Source organism: Schistocerca americana, chromosome 3 (genome assembly GCF_021461395.2).
Source record: "Schistocerca americana isolate TAMUIC-IGC-003095 chromosome 3, iqSchAmer2.1, whole genome shotgun sequence".
NCBI lineage: Eukaryota > Metazoa > Arthropoda > Insecta > Orthoptera > Acrididae > Schistocerca > Schistocerca americana.
In genome coordinates, this window is record NC_060121.1 from 506,750,556 (window position 1) to 506,768,868 (window position 18,313).

Here is an 18,313-nt window from a genome sequence, read left to right on the forward strand (position 1 = left end):
TCAGGGAGGGTATCCCCTTCAAAGGCCAGGATAAAGGCACCATTATCAATGTCATTGTCCTTCAGGCCCTTCTCAACATGCTGAACAAAGTGAACATCCTGCCGTCCTAGACTGCCCCTAAGTTCCTCATCAGTTTGAAGGATGAGGTCCCTGTGAAATATTACACCTTGAACCACATTCAAAGACTGGTGGGGGTAATGGACACAGGAATTGTGCCAAGATGGTCACAGGCACGAATGGCCACAGACTGGGCAGCTGAAGCAGTTTTGACCAACAACGAACCCGACCGCATCTTGCTCAGAGAGTCCACATCGCCAAACTTGTCTTCAATGTGTTCCACAAAAAATAAAGGTTTGGTATTGGTGAAAGTATACCCATCAGTCCTGGTGCAAACCACATAGCAGGGTAAAAGGTTTCGTCCCTAGCCGACAAGCCTGACCCTCCTGGAAGGGAAGGCCGAAGGGGCAGAAGAAGCAGCACTACAAGAATTATTTCCATTCAAAGAGATGGCCGTAGAAGAACGGCCAGAGTTCTGGACCCGTAAGCGTTTCATTTGCAAGGCGTCTGAGCTGATACAACCCACTCCGATCAGGGGCTCTCCCCACAGGCACCACCCAGCCACAGCAAGGGCCGTCTGGCATGTCGGCCATTGCCCGGAGTTCCAATGCTCCATGATGGCAAGCAACCATTCCTAGGCTTACATGAGGTGGTCACAGCTCAGGTATGTACCCTAGCATCAGACAATGACGTGAAGGAAAAGATGGATAGGAGGGCACACACTGGAGACACTAGGTAAGGTGCTCTTCCCCAAATGGCTCACACTACGAAATAGAAATTTAGTAATGGAGGAGGACCAGATAATGCCAAAAGGATGAGGTAATTACTCAACAAAACCAAATCGCAAAGCCAACATAACCAGGAGGATAGCGGGGCCAACATAAACGAGGACACCAAGAGAGGGAGAGGAGAGGGCGGAGGGGAAGGAGCAAGGACAGGAAAGGAGGGGAAGGGAAAGGAAATGCAGCCTGGGAAAGAAGGAAGGCTGCAACAGCTCGGGGCCCTGTGCTCGCTACGCACATGCTCACGAAAGGACTAAGAGCCCCCTGGGGTGACGAACGTCGGCCAAAGAACCAGAGACAGAAGCCGCCAGTAAGCAGTGACCATGAAAGCCTTGACAATTTTGTACTCCACACTACCTTCCTCACAAATTGTTCATCATCATTTACCATTTGCTGATAACATTCGCAAAATTGCATTCGGCGATCAGGATCGTCATCATCAACCGCATGCAGTAATCGTGGACTGTAAACTTTCCACTTTGCAGCTTTCAGAATTCTATGTTCACTTGTACTGTTAACCCACACTTCACATGCACTTTGCTTAGCAGACTTATGTGGAGAATTAACAAACGTTTCCAACATGAGAGCCAACGAAGCAGGACTGGTAGATTCCCACTGTCTTCCTGAATATCACAAATCGTTCCACGCAATTCAAACTTGTCAATGATGAATTTCATTGTTAGGCAGGTTGGCAGTTCCGTTTCAAACTCCCGCCTCCACTGACGTTGACTTCAACAGCATTATCAAGCTTGAAAAACCACTTCACAATACATTTATGTTTCTTTAATGCCAAGCGTGCTCCAACCATCCTGTTTTCTCAATACTGAGATGAAAGTACTAACATCTCTTGAGCCAAAGACCATACTACAACACACACTTAACTCGAATCGAACAACAATATTGATATCTCGATAGAGCCTGACAAAGAATGTATACATTTTTCTGGCAGACTCTGTATTATGAGTGAGTGTGATTGCAGATGAATGACAAAACTGTCAATTAAGATTAGCAAGGACTTGGCGGTGTTTTGTATCAAACCAATCACAATAAATTAAAGTTTTTACTCGAAAACTATCTTTCAACTGATCACTCAGTTAACCTGATACTGAAAGACATTTTAACGCGACCTGCAAAGATGAGTAGTGCAGCAAGTTTCTGCTACAGTTTTTTCTAGCCAATGAACAATATGCATTTTTCTAACAGGGAAGGCGAGTGGACTGGACTGCAGAAGAAGAAATCACCGCAAGGTGAATGGAACTGTTTTCTGTTGGACAAAACACAAATAACCATGCTGTTGCCCATAGTCAACACATACTATGAGAAACCTTGCACTAATATACAGAAGTGTGTCAATGCTGGGAACATCGACGGAGTGTATTTGTGTATCAAATGAGGCCCTCCTCCCCAAGAAGACCACCCTACTTAAGGAGGTCGATGGTACACTCATCACAGATTGTAATCAACAATTTCAACAGATAGTAGAATACTACGTAAGCCGCTGCGTATATAAAATATTCTTAGGATTTCTGAAGACAATGAGGATAAATACAGGAACCAGATTATGAGAGCCAGAAGACATAAAAGCTAAGTAATAGTTGAGTGAAGCAGGGTTGTGATGTAATTGCAGTGTTATTCAGTCTTTACGTATAGCAAGCAGTAAATGGAACTAAGGAGAAATACGGAAATTTTAAAATTTCTTGATGAAACTATAGTACTGAGACAGCAAAGGGCTTTGAAGATTAGCTGAATGGTATAGGTAGTGCTTTGAAAAGGGGTTATAAGATGAACATAAATAAAAAAACAAGGATAAAGTAGCATAGTTTAATTAAGTCAGATGATGCTGAAGGAATCTGATCAAGAGTGAGACACTAAAAGTAGTGTACAAGTTTTGTTACTTGACGAACAAGGAAGGTGTGGTGATATACAATGCAGACTGTCAATTAGCAAGACAAACATTTATGAAAAAGAGAAATCTTTTAGATATATTTAAAGGTCAGGAAGGGTCTTCTGACAGCATTATGCCTGGAATCGGCATTATATGGAAGAGAAATGTGGATAATAAACACAACAGCTACAAAGATTACAGAAATTTTTGAAATGTAGTGCTCCAGAAGAATGCTGTAGACTAAAACAGTACAAGTAACTAATGAAAATGTACTGAATCAACTCAGGTAGAAAAGAGCTTTATGGTACAATTTGACTAAAAGAAGGAGTAGGTTGATGGGGCATATCCTGAGGTATCAAAGAATAGTTAATTTAGTAACTGAAGATAGAGTGTGTGTGTGTGTGTGTGGGGGGGGGGGGGGGGGGGGGGGGGATTGGGCGGAAGTAAAAAGTGTACAGGGCTTGAATATAATAACCAGGTTCAAGCAGATATAGTTATGCAGAGATGGAGACACTTGCAAAGGACAGGAAGAGCTGCATCCAACCACACTGAAGACAATGATGGAGCATGTGAAATATCATCTATTAAATCAATATTAATCATATTTCATGAGCATGGGAAAGCTCTGAATTCTAGAGGCAAATGGATTTGGCACATACTTCACAGATGACACCTGCTGATTGGGGATAAAATTCAGGAACCAGATTATGACTATGAGAGCTAGAAGACATAAAAGATAGGTAAGTCGGTACTCGAAATGTTCTGTACGTTCCAAAACTTATACATTTTTTTTTTTTTTTTTTTTTAGTATAAGTAAACCCCAAAAAAGATATCCAGAGATTGAAGAGAACACTAAGGAAATGAAAGAATAAGTCAAATTTTCACGAGAAAGAAGTAACACTTACATTGCCTTCCAGACTATTTATACATTCACTCCGCCATCACATAGTAGATTTCATAATGTGACCAAAAATTTAAATTTATGTTCAACAGGCAGCAGAATGTTGGCTGAAGAGGAGAAGTTTTGAAATAACAGTAATACAGAAAAGGAAGAAGAGAAACGCAGAGTGAGAGAGTGAGAGAGTGAGAGAGAGAGAGAGAGAGAGAGAGAGAGAGAGAGAGAGAGGGGGGGGGGGGGGGGGGGGAATATATTTTCATGGTACTACTTACGATGAAATTATTTCCAAACACACAACAGCTCTGGTTTTACAATATTAGCTCTGGTTTTACAGTATTACATCTAAATGAAAAGAGAACAAATTCTTCTCTATACTAAGTACTCAAAATGTTCTGTAGATTCCAAAACATATACAGTATTTTTTTTTAAATATAAATAAATCCCAAAAAAGACAAAAATCCAATTGTATTTACGTTTGTACCTATCCAATAATTTCAAATTGTACCTGTCGCAAATGTGCTTCTCGAAGCCTCCTTGGCATGCGTTTAACATTGTGGCTCATTATCCTCCTCCTCATGTGCTTAGGGAGTCGTTGAATTACCAGGCCACTTCTCTGAGGATCATCTGCATAGCAAATTTTCAAGATGTTAAGACCACAGTTACTTGTTAATATCTTGAGAATACTGTTACCATTCAATGTCCGACATATACCTATGGCTTCTGTTAATGCTTCTATTTCTTGAGCTCTTGCAGAAATTATGTGCAATATGTTTACTCCTGATGGAAGGTGAGATTGTCCACCAAGCAGACTGTCAAACTGTTGCCTTGAACTTGCCATGATCATTTATTTGTTTCGAATCCTGTAGAGAAAAGACAATAGGCAGTTTTTATTGTGTATGTTAATTGTTCTTCCTGACACCAAATCCAACATCACTCTTCTATTTCACTTCTAGCTTTCAAATTATTTTTTGTTTATAACCACCTAGATTCTGATAACCACACAAACAATTATTAATCTATCATGTTGTTATGACAAGGCCGAACTCATTATTTATTTATCATTCTAACCTGGTTAAAATATTTTCCTGCACAGTTTTGTGTTGTTGACTGTTAAACACACTAAAAGCTTTGAACTCACAAGACCTGAATTTGGCTGAACAACACTGAAAGGACTAATACACACAGACCAAAGTTAGTAAGCTTTAGAACTATAAGCTGCCACATCTTTTTATACTGGTTGCCCTATTTCCATTTGTTAAACAACAGATACTTTCTCACCATCAGCTAACAGTCCGTACATTACAATAATGGCCACAGCAGAATCTGTAATAAGATTTGACAAACATATCAATTTTTGTACAAGTACCTCAGGGAATTGTGTATTTAAAGACGGTATGGTACATTTGACTAAGATTCAAACCCTAAAAATGAACCATAGACACTAAAATGAAGGAACTACATCAATAAAATATTAAAAAGGGAACAATGGTAACTCCTGTCAAGTTTTTTGGTCACAATACTGATTGATAGTCTAATTACAACACAGATGTTCAAATGTGTGTGAATTCCTAAGGGACCAAACTGTTGAGGTCATTGGTCCCTAAAGTTACACACAAAAACTAAATTAAACTAACTTATGCTAAGAACAACACTCACACCCTTGCCCGAGGGAGGACTCAAACCTCCAGCGGAAGGTACAAAACAGATTATTTTTGTAAGAAAACTTATGGAAAATAGTTCATAATCTAATTCTGTCTTGTAAAATCTACAGACATGGCTCTTCATTTTCAAGCCAGTAGAATTATTATGGATATACACAATACTAAAGTGAAGAGATATTTAAAACCATTGTGAAAACTGAAAAATGCAGTTTCTTTAAGTATTGGAATAATGACTAAAATGAAGGAGAGAGCTTTGGGAACTAAAATACTGTGGAACTGGTATAAAATACAAATATGTGAAATTACTGGAAGAGAGAAGACCGAGTGCAATATTATAGAAACAATGAAAAGTTTGCAGAAATCAATGGATCTTCTACATGAATAGAACACGAATGTCGTTCCGTTGTACTGCAATAACTCCAGGCCTGAAACATGCACACTCACAATGCACGGGAATCTGACACACCTGAAAACATAAAAGACTCGCATATGCTCTGCTGCAGTAAAGCACCGGAGAAACAGCAAGTTAAACCACAGGCATATACAGTGTAAACCTAAGACTTCAAGTGCACAGGCAATCAGGCATAGACTTATAGTAAAGAAACAGCATTAGGAAACTTATCAGTCACTCATTTGCAATTGCTTTACGACTAACTTGACTGTTCCAAGCATCCATACCTAACCACATACCATTTAAATGCTAAAAAGTTCAAGTCAATGGGTCAGCTAAAGATCATTAGAGCTTTAGTATAGCTACACTACTACATCAAAGGCACAAATCTTTAAAATCGCATTTGAGACTTTCTTAAACAACACAGAACCAAACACTTAACATATATTCCCTCTTTCTGAGTCTAACATGCCTCCAATAAAAGAATGGCCCTAATACACAGTAAGCCCAGTAAATGTTGCTTTATCAGCATTCAAATTTCCTATCCAGACTATCTTCTTTCTATTTCCACAGCAACCACTGCTATCTTACTCTCATATTTGCAGTTGCCTGGACCATAATGATAACAAAAGGAGATTATAACTCATATTGGTCTGCAAGTAAACAAAAAGTCAACCACTGTGCTGATAACTTTGCGTTTCCCCAGTTCACGACTGTGTTAGTAAAATCAACTTATCAGCTAGCAGAGCAGGTGCAAAAGTACCTATTGGGCAACAGTCCTTTTCTATTTGCAGAACTGAGCAAATACTGAATGTTAACATCAGTTAACATCCCAATTTTATCTATAAAGAAAACTGTCCTAATCATTCCTGAAACTGTATACCATTTAAATAAACCCAGTCATCAGATAAACATAAATGAAAAGAAGCAGCAATGATGTTTCTGCAGCTGTACCATGACAAAAAGTTCAGGATCAGTGCTGATAGTGAATCAGATGTTTCTCAGTTTGTTGAAATAATCAGACACTAGTGGGTTTTTCAGTTTGTCGAGATGACCAAAAAGTAGTAAATGCAGATTCCTCAAAGCAGTGTGCTACTACTCACACTATTATCAACGGCATTTCACGCATAATCAGGACGCCAATTAAAAGTTCATCATCTGTGGGTGGTTTTGTCATTTTCCGTTCTTCTTCCCATCTTATAACCAAAGCTGACCACCAGGAGGCTGAAGAAATGGCCTAATCCAACTGGCTTTAGATTTATGAGAGTAAACTATTGGATAAATCTTAACCTTTCAGGTCAAAGTTTTGACCAACCACAGCACAAAGAGGGTGACATTGTTTTAAGCTTTAATGAATGTGTACAATTTCTGCACTTACTATTAAACATAAAACTAACCTGGATACTTCACCTTAAAGGTCTAAAAACAGAAGTCATAAAATCATTGAATATCCTGAAGTGGCTCTGTGGAAACACACAGTGTGCAGGCAGGCCTTGTTGTCTGTAGTTTCACAGTTAAAATATGTAAAATCATTTGCTACAGTGTGCCATCATTGTTAAATGGATCGGCACAATCACAAGCCCAACCTCAACATGTTCACTGCTATCCACCATGGGGTATCAAATTATGAACCTGGACCAATAAGATCAATTTGGGCTTCGTGTGCAAAGCCTAATGAATCGCCACTGTACACACGGCCCTTAAAATATTGGTATTGTCTCAGTCATCGACATTTGGTGTGGTGGAGCATCCAAACTTTGAGCAGATGTTCAGGAATTGGTCCCATGGAACCTACACTTTCGGGATTTGGGCTAAGGATGTCTGATTGAGCTGGATACATCATACCTTAAAATGAGGGGAAAGGGATGGAACAAACTGCCACTTTTTTGTTTTCAGAGATCCAAAGCAATTTTAAGCTTAACAGAATGCAAGAAATCTTGAACTCTACTTTTTTAAGAATTATTTTTCTTCAATTTTATGAGTGAATCAAGATTTTATAATCAAACATACAGACAGACATGAGCAGGAGAAGGCACTAAGTTGTTCATCTGTTTTCTGATAAGGTTTTCATATTTCACCAACCCAGGTCAACTAACACTTCTCCAAGGAAGTGTTATAGGTCCTCTGTTGTTTGTAATTCATATAAACAGTATAGGAGACAATCTGAGGATTTCTCTTACATTGTTCGTCAATGATGCTGTCATTTACCACCATTTAAAGTCATCAGATAAACAAAATGAGTTGCAAAATGATTCAGTAAAAATATCTTTATAATGCAAAAGTGGCAATTGACTCTAAATCATGAAAAATATGAAGTCATACACATGAGCACTATAAAGAATCTGCTAAATTTCAGTTACACAATAAATCATTCAAATCTTCAGGCCGTAAACTCAACTAAATAAATAGGTATCACAATTACAAACAACTTAAATTGGAACGGTTACATAGCTAATGCTGTGGGGAAAGCAAACCAAAGACTGTGATTTACTGACAGAAAACTCGGAAAATGTAACAGGTCTACAAAAGAGACTGCTTACACCGTGCTTATCCGCCCCCTTCTGGAGCACTGCTGTGTGGTGAGGGATCCACTTCAGGTAGGGTTGACAGAGCCAATCAAAAAAGTTCAAATTAATACAGCATTTCAGGAAATAGGGAAGAGTGCCACGGATATGATACATGGATTGTAGTGGCAGTCATTAAAACAGAGGTGTTTTTCACTACAACAGGACCTTCTCACGAAATTTCAATCAACAGCTCCCTCCTCAGAGTACGAAAATATTTTGTTGGCACCCACCAACATAGGGGGAAATGATCATCATAATAAAATAAGAGCCCCACAGAAAAATTTAAGTGTTTGTTTTTCACGTGCACTGTACGAGAGTGGATCAATATAGAAGTAGCTTAAAGGTGTTTTGATGAACCCTCTGCCAGGCACTTCACTGTGAATTACAGAGTAATTGTTCATGTAAAAGTAGGTGTATATTCTGAAATATATGAAGTCCAGCAGGCACTGCAGCATGAGATATGATGTGAGATGTGCGAAAAGTCAGCAAGAACTAAGCATTCATCAGCTGCCAAGGTTTGCTTTTTGTCTTTCAAAAATTTACTTTCAGCTTTTGCAATAAAATGGTGCATTTTCAGATTTTCACGGTTAGCCACCAAAATACTTCAAAAAACTCTTCTCATGATTTTAAGACTGTCACCATGTCACTTCTGTCTTGTGCCACCCATTGTTTGTAATTTATATTGTCAGGCATCAAATCATCGTCTTCGGATTCTTCAAAATTGTCTGGACAATCTTCACATTTTCCCTTGATCATACAATTGTAACTGTCAATATTGCATACCATAACTTCCAAAAGGTCTTTATAGGAAACTATAAGGTTGGCCCCATCTATCATCAACTTTACATTCTGATGATAGAAACAAACACAAACACTATGGGTGCCAGATGACCCAGCAACAATACACCATATTGGTCTCAACTCACAAAACTTCAATCTTCCAATTTTATTGTCAGGATTTTCTTTTTTAAATTTGGTGAATAGTTCTTGTGTTTGAATCTTAGATCTATTTTCTTTCACAGAAACAGTCATTTTTTGCCAGACATCAAATGGCTGTTATTGTCATAGTCATAATACTTAATAACTTTATTGATTGTGTTTTCATCTAGCAAATTAGATGCATTTTTCTTTCGTAATGGTGGTAAAATTCCCTGTACTTTTACTAATTGCCTTGTTAACTTAACAAGACGTTCTGACACATTAAATTCATCACTAACTTTTGCTCGACTCCAAGAATTCGGCAGTAAACTGATAATCTTAATTTTATCCTCTTTGTTTGAGGCACTGCATTTAGTTTTTCTACCAGATGCAATTGTTAGCCTGCTGAAGCAATTACCACAGCATTGTTTCGACAAATAATCATAAGCTAGTGTAATGTGGTGTGTTACATTATGCAATTGGTATACTTTATTGGATTAGCCTACAAGATATTGCAGATGTTAAAAAACGTATTTTTGACTCGTGTTTGTAATCTTTTTTCCATAGCTTCCAACTGAATCTCAAAATTGAAATTTATACTGAAGTTTGATATCATAAAGGTCTATTAACTGTGAAGTTTTCAGAGTTTTATCTGGTACCCCAACAAACATATTAAAAAATCCATTTTTTTAAAAAATAGTTATTTTTTTAAGTGTAAGCTGCTCACCATTGATACTCTACAAAAGGAACTATACTATACAGTGTAATAGCAGAAAAATATTAAAGCCAAGAAATTAATCTTTCTTTGGAAAACTACTGTTCAAAAACTGATTTTTTTTTTTAATTTGTGGTTGTTAATTTTGAACTATTAAAGAATACATTCAGCTAAGTGATAATGATGTGCATTTGTAGCTCAGAGGATGTTGAACTAAATGTATTTTATCTGAAAGGCTTAGGACAATCCACTACTGAATAATTGTAAAAAATGTAGATGCTCGCAAATACGAAAAAACGCATGCCGCCTGGAACAAGTATGGCCGCCATTTCAAAATAATAAACAATAAATTTTTTGTGACTACTAAACATCGGCGAATTCACACAGCAAATATAAAATTTTTCTGAAATGGTCAAGCAACCAGTGCTGGACCACTTGGTATGGATTGACTAAAAAAAAAAGGGCCAGTCTTAGACCATTTAGTTAGAGATATCAACGGCAAAAACTGTATAGTATTTATGAAAAACCTTAAGCCCTCTCATCACTATTGTCAGGTAACAAGGCTAAAGACGGGCTTGGTGAAGCCTGCAAAACTATGGTCCTGCAACTGCAAACAGATCTCAGAATGTAAATTGCAGACTTTTTCCAGAGCGTAGGCAAAACAAACCTAGGACGATGTGTGTATGGAAAACACTGTAGACGTCAAACCATATTGTTTACATTAATTTTTAAGGAAGTTATTCCAAAATTAATCGCTTCATTAGTAGTAGCTAAGCAAAACTGATTGGTGACTGTAAGTATTAGAAAGTCCTCCCAGACACTCAAATTTCTCATTCTTTACAAAAGCAACATGCTAATACACAGTTTCTAAATTGCTATCACATATACAAAAGATATATAGGAGAGCACTGCTTACTGCAAGGGGGGGGGGGGGGGGGGGGGGCACTCACGTCAGCAGCATAAGGAGGTATATTCCACACCTACGGGCTACCCCATTATTATAAACAGCTCGACATTAAGTCGAAATCAAAGAAAATCAAAATAATATCCTAGTCATCAAATAATTATGTGCCAAGCTTTCTACAAAAAATAAAACCCATCTGAAACATCTAAAACAGAAATTTTCAGGTTGAATTTAAGTGTGTCTTGTTTTCCCATCAAATGTTAGGTGTATCCAAAGTTTATCCAGTCAATGGATAATTCTCATATTTTTAATCAGATAACAATTACAAACAAACAACCACATGAGCAAATAAATTATGAGGTCTATATGATTTTTACAAATTATCTGAAAAGTATCACATAATTCTGATCTACATGGCATTAGGGCCAAAATACATTCAAAAATATGTTTGTTGCACATCATCTTTTTAAAGTTACAGATATCTGTGTGGTTTCACATTAAACACAGCTACTTGAAATTATTCACCCAAAGACTTTAAGGTATTGGTTTTTAACAGCAAATACTTCTACATTCCGGTCAAGAAGTCACGTAGATGTATTTCTATTCCCATTTTAGGGTTAAGGCAATTAATATATGCATGCCTAGGGCATTAAATTTGGGAAGTAGGGCCTAATACATGCTGCTTCTTCTTCCTTCATTTCAACCCACTTTGAGGTACATTAAATCAATCAATTACTACAGTTGTGTGCTTTTCTATTGGCCTAGTATTGTTTCGTTGCATTTGATCTTGCTTTCCTTTTTTTGTCAGAGATTTGGATTGTTTGTTTGGCTTACATTTTGAGTTGGAACCTCATATTCTTGCCTTTGGTTATTTTTTTGAAATTTTATCCAAATGCATATTTTTTAACTGTGAAAGGAGTCAAAATTTCTTTTTGTTAACCTATCTGGATTCATTCAGAGGGTGTGTCCATAAAAATCATTTCTTCCTTTCTCGATTGTGTCTGAGTGTTTCTTGGAAGTTTGTCAAAGGGTCTATTTTTTCATGTGAATTAGCTTCTTGTTGTGAAATCTGAAGTTAAGGATTTTTCTTGATATCTTCCCTTCCTTAATCTCCAACCTTTCATCTGGGTCATGAATGGTGATGAACACAATGTTTCAGCTGCATACAGGCCTTCTAGTTTGATTACTGTATTGTAATTTCTTATTTTTGCATACCATATGCTTCATTCAACATTATACCCTAAAAAAACACTTTTCTTATGTATACTTGCACCACTAGGACTAAACAATGTGTTCATTAACACTCATTATGTATAATAATCATGTAAAATGATTCCTTCAACATTATATTGATAAAAGAATCGTTCATTCAAATGATCTATGGAACATGTAACTAACTTATCATGTTAACAATGCCTGAAATTCCAATAAAGGTCAATGTTGTTTAACTGTCCTATAACACACTAACACTGAAATTAGGACTTTCTTTCGTAAGGTGAATACAATAAATTTCATCAATTTCAAACTCGACGGGGGTCACAAAACACTAGGTTTAATTTATCAGTAAATTTAACCCATTGTGCAGCTCGGTAATCTCTAAATAGCCTGCATTTAGACTCCCACAGAAACAAACTAATTACTGGAATTTGTGCACTGTCTCATCGGTCATCGTTTGCATACAAAATGTAAAGTTTATCTGTAGAACATATAATTAACCCATTACAGATTTATATTTCGATGCGAATCGTGAAATTAACTCAAAAAGTAAATACAAATTCTTACAGTTTCATACGATTTCTTTTCTCTGCGAAATGGGCAGCAGCTTCGTGTGATACAAAACTTGCCTAAATGTTTCAGAGCCAAAAGAAAAACAATAAATTGTATCCCCACAGCAAACAACTTCTCCCAATCTGAAATCTTGCAGATAAACATTCACATGCTCAATAACGTCTTTCCAGCTGTTGTAGCCGAGTTACAAACTAAAACATAATCATTCAAGTTTTGTAACACATCCCACAATCTGATTGCATATCCACAACTTCTCCCGCGACCGTCAAAATTCCAAATATCTTCTACTCCAAAGATAAAAACAGCGACAGATAATAATCTACAATACTGCAACGCAGATTTCGTTAGCACATTTAAAAAGTTGACAGATTTCCGATGAAAACCTTCTTTGAATTGCACTACAAAGGTTCTCTGGCAGACATTTACTTTGTTTTTTTTTTTTCTTCTATGCGAAATATTGGACCGACGCAAATGCCATCAACAAAATTATGTAGTTTTTCGACATGACCTAAATAATAATTATTTTTGCAAACATTTGGCTTGCGCTGAATATCTTATATTCTGTACGTTAAGATAAATACGTGTTTCTTTATGTATTCGTTTCATGAGTTTCTCTGGTAGTTTATTTGCAGCAGTTAGTTTGTATGTGTAGCCCCCAGTGGATTTCTAATCGTGCGAGGTACAATGTTTATAATTTACGATACAGATATTCCTAGATTTTTTAATTTCGTGTCTGCAATTCATTCACGCACTTTAAAATACTAACGATTTTTCTTGTTCACAATCCTAAATTGTTACTGAGTTACGCCAAAAGTATTTAGTTTTATTGGTAGGAAAAACCTTCGTTCAGTGTGCAAATCTTTCTTTTTTTTGTATTTCACGCAGTGTTTGCCTTTTGTTTCTTTCAGTTACTGTTGGAACCGAAAATTTTATCCAAAAGAAGCTTTCACGGCAAATTTCATGCGAAAGATTTTCTCATTTCCTAATTAATATATACGCTTAAATTATAGCATGTAATATTTTAGTTCAGTAATATTTGCTTAGTTACTTAATTGAAATAGAGGAACTCCCCACATCCAAGAGCTTCATAGTGCGTTACCACATGAATTAGCAAACAACTTCAATAAGCTTCTCGAAGAAACTATAATTTCATTCTTTGGGCTCACGCGCACGACTATAATACGCACGACACTATTTAAACAGTTTAAATCTGCCGCCAGGACCATATAATTCGCGCAGAACATAACAGGGGGTAGTACAAGCGGTCCAGAGACTATGCAGATTTTAACCATGGAAGTCGCTGTATACCGTCATCTGTGAAAGGTTATGCTTTGAGTCGGCAATGGCGGTTGTCGTGAGGAGTGTTGGATGTGCGTGTTGAAAAATTGTCCGTGTTTTGGTTCATTCGGAATGACTGAAATGATTCGGTGAGAGTTATTTGTTTATTGCATTGTAGATCTTATGCATGAAGTATGAACTGTCAAGTGGACAAAAGTTCTACGAATTCTTCGTCGAAGGCAAAGGATGGTGAGTTGTTGCACTAAAATATCGCTTTTCTTTTGAATTTAATGTTTAGTACGACTGTCATGTTACCAAAAAGACAGCTCAGTAGACATTTGAAGTTGCTTCTTCATTACTGTCAGCACGTCAGTCATAAATTCGTTGATAAAGTCGGAATGAAGCCTGCGTTCTGTTGTCGTTGCAACCCAAATATTTACATCGAGGAGGACGCTGCTGTTAAGTGTTGTTGGTTATTTGACGGTCGACCGTGAACAATGGAACTAGGTTTTGTAAAGGAATAGACCATTGCCATATCATATATTTGGTATTCTATGACAAGTCGTGAATTGCGACGTCTGACACGTAGAAAAACCAATCGACGGCAACAAAAAGCGCACTATTCTCCGCACGCATTTACTTTGTGCTAAAACTGCAGACGTGCCGAGTTTCGTACGTTCACATTTCTTTAAATAGTCTTTGATAAGAGGTTCATTTCATGTTACCAGAGAAATTCTCGAAGACCGGAATTAGCCTCATGATTTCCAGTACGGTAGTTATCAAACCTTCCGAGGAGGTGATTTGTATCGTTCTTCTCCTGGACTTATGTCAGACTGACAGGAATGACAGACTAATAACTTAATTTAAAACTGAAACGCTTAATAAAGATATAAGACTTCTGAACACTGTTTTATGGTAAGATGGTCAGATCGTGTCTGTAAATCTGTTGGCCTAATCGTCTTTAGAGAATTTAGTTTGCACGTCGTAACGAAAATGTGTTGTAGATGGCATGTTGTTTATCTAGCATCAAATATTGTAAATTGAACTGCGCTTGCTTGCTAAAGCTTTTTGCCGCCTCAGTGACATTATTCAGCTTCTATTGTAAACCAGGGTGGTTCACGTACTTTGTTTGGCTTAAAAGACTGTCTGTCAGACAGCGTTGACAAAACACGACAACATGTGAAGGAAAAATCCTGTGTTAATACTTGTCTTTGATGTGTGAGTAGTTTGAGCGTTAGTGCCCAAAGAAAAAAGTTGTAGAACCGTTTATTCTTCACAGCTTTAAGAAACATGTTTCCAAACAACTGCTATTATGCAATCCAATCTGTACTTATTTGCTTTTGTAATGGGGTGTGATTATCTTAGTACGAATGCTGAAAACTAGTTAAGTTTTCTATTGCCGTAATTTACTAGGGGTTCACGTTAATGATCATTGTGTTTTATTCAGTGCCTCACGAAATTTGTTAGACTCATTGAATAAGCTCTAGATCAGCCCCACTGATAACGTTGGGATGTAAACAGAAATAATACCATAAGCTCCACTTACTAATATTTGCTGTTTTCGTGATGGTATTGTTATGACGACGAAGTCAATTTCTTACAGCTTAGCTATTTAATAACACCGCTGCGCTGTAATAATTTGCTGCACGGCCTGTTATACAATTCGCAAGGTGGATACACTAATGCAAGATAGATTTAAACTTTACTGAATCAAAGAGGAGAACTAAAAAAGATAACTCTGAAATCTGACATACGGCTTACCGTTTGATTCATTTTTAAGACATTATTTTGCCTGTGAGGTGAATTCTACGGGAGTAGGCACTGCAGTGTTATTTGGGTCTATAGTCTAACGCTCCTTTTGTATCTGCACCACGTTTTTATTAAAGCTGGAAAAATCCTTGACACCCACTGAAAATTTTCAGCTCCAGTCTTCATTCATTTAATTCCAATCCTTTCACAAAATGACATTATAGTACTTTTTTTAAAAAAAGATCACACATTCCGAATGTTTCCCCCTTACCTTTGAGGCTTGATCAGTAGAATTTGATAATGTGGCATACTATACAGGATCAATATTAAGTAGGAACGCAAACGTAAGGAGAAGGAGCAAAAGAGTTAATATATCCGGAAATGAACAGTGGGTCTGAAATAAATAAATTAGTTCTGGTATATTATATTACACATAACATGGTATTTATTTCTTCCATGTTACAAAAGATGTTCAAAGTGGGTGCCAAGGGATATTGCAACACAAGCCGCGTCATGGATCGCCTCACACTTTCGAATGCTCCATACAATAGCCTAATAGCGTCACAGCATACACGACACTTTCAAATGCTCCTACAAGTCAAAATCTCGAAGATGATGAGGCACTGACGAAAAGTGATACGAAAGTTGACTGATGCTACGTCATGCGCCAGCCACATAATCTGACGAATTGCTGAAGGTACGTAGTCCAGTAAAAAAAGGTAGTTTTCTGCAAAAAAAATCGCATACATGCGTACATTTCGGCACTGTTGCAAAACGAATTGTTCAAGTAGGTGGGCGCCAATAAACCCTGCTGAACGTGGGCGACAACTTCCCGTACAACACACATTCATCAGCAAACGACCGCAGATTGCTACTCACCCAGTTCGTCAGATCATTTACATATATAGAGAGTAAGAGTAGTCCCGTCACAATTCCGTGGGGCACTCCTGACGATAACCTTGTATCTGATGAAAACTCGCCTTCGAGGATAAAGTTCTGCATTCTGTCACTTGAGAAGTCTTCGGCCACTCACATAATCGGGAAACTTAGTCCGTATGTTCGTACCTTCGTGCAGTGGGGCACCTTGCCAGACGCTTTCCAGAAATATAGAATCTGCCTATGCCCCGTCAATCTTATGTGGAAATAATTTATTCGCACTCAGCATTTAGCTCAGCAATTGCAAAGGCGCTAATAACCATGTCGTTGAGCGCATTGAAACTTATATAATCATCCTCAAATCCGAGTATCACTGTGACCACTTAGAACCTTTTTGTGTGTGTGGTAGAGCCAGTCACCCCTGGTAACGTATTTAAATTACTTCAATAATAATTTGGAAACGACTTTAATCTCTTCATCTGCAGAAATTAGTAACCGGTGTGATCGTTCAGACAGCGTTCTGTTAAAATACATTACACACTGGTAAGGTCATTTTTCCTGAGAAGGAGTGAATGCATCAGGGGACAATATCCAACAGAGGCAGAACAAGTGAGGTGATGCAATGGTTAAGTCCCTGGACTCGTATTATGGGGCCGAGCAATGTTGCGCAGCTGTAAAAGGACTCTAACACAATAGATACCCTGGCTACGGCAGCCAATAAAACGATGACATTTCACTGTAGCAGGCGCACTACGTAGCTCTGATTTCCTGGCTACGACAGCCATTAGAACACTTCGGATTGTACGGCAGACAGCTGGCTCTCCCCAGCTAGTTATGAGCAGGCTCTCTCGTGAAGGTGGTGTGTCGGTGTCTTCAGTTCGCGCACTTGTCGAAGCAGCCAGGCCTTGTTTGCATCCAGAAACAAAAGTCGTGATTCATCGGTTCTTAATCCCGCCAGGTCTTTTTTAAATGTATATTTTCTCAATTGCACAATCATCATTAGTTTGTGTCTACATATTTTGAGTTATTAGTTACTATGGAATTTTGTTTCAAAAAAGAAATAAGAATAAGTGACTACAATCGTTTTAGCCACCTCTCCAACCCCCCCCCCCCCCCCGACCCGCCAAATACTTTAAAATATTTTTTAAAAAACTACGAGGGGCGATCAATAAGTAAAGCAACATATTTTTTTCTGAAAGCAGGTTGGTTTTATTCAGTATTCCAATACACACAGTTACTCCCCGGACTTTTTGCTACCGTATTTTTCAGCATAATCTTCTTCTAGTGCGACGGCCTTACGCCACCTTACTGGTAGGGCCTGTACGCTCGCATGGCACCACCGAACTGGTCAACGTCGAAGACTTGCTGCATCAAAAACCTCCCTACCATCCACGTACTGCTTGTGCTTCCCGTGGAGTGCACTCTTCATTGGGCCAAGCAGATGAGAGTTGGGAAGTGCAAGATGTGGACTGCAGGGTGGATGTGGAAGAACAGTCCAATGACGTTTTGCGAGCCCCTCACGGGTGCGGAGACGTGTGTAATGCCTTGCGTTGTCATGGAGAAGGAGAAGTTCGTTTTTGTGGGGGTGTGCGCGCCCGGCACGCGAGAGGGAGGATAGGTTTGTGCGACCTTGTTGCCATGATGCCAGACGCCTTGCCCAACGAGTCGCCCTGCTTTTGTTCCCTGCCATGTCTTCGTAGACATTATGTACGGGAAGGTGTCGTCGTTGAGCGACTGTCGGAAAATACAAGATGACTTGGACAGGATTTGTGATTGGTGTAAAGAATGGCAGCTAACTCTAAATATAGATAAATGTAAAGTAATGCAGGTGAATGGGAAAAAGA

General features: G+C 38.1%; 1 protein-coding gene across 2 annotated transcripts in view; it reads right to left on the reverse strand.

Annotated features, from left to right (window-relative positions):
* LOC124605734 (ribonucleases P/MRP protein subunit POP1) overlaps nt 1–12,793 on the reverse strand; it is an 87,126-nt gene extending 74,333 nt beyond the window's left edge. The window contains exons 1-3 of one of the 2 annotated variants that reach the window (XM_047137614.1): nt 12,623–12,793; nt 4,334–4,482; nt 4,128–4,246 (exon numbers count right to left, since the gene is read on the reverse strand). In XM_047137614.1, coding sequence (XP_046993570.1) covers nt 4,128–4,246; nt 4,334–4,466 — 252 coding nt within the window. In that variant the 5' untranslated portion in view covers nt 4,467–4,482; nt 12,623–12,793. Of the gene's footprint in view, nt 1–4,127; nt 4,247–4,333; nt 4,483–12,560 lie in introns of both variants that reach the window. The other variant, XM_047137613.1, reaches the window with a different exon arrangement.
* Nucleotides 12,794–18,313: the final 5,520 nt, after the last annotated feature.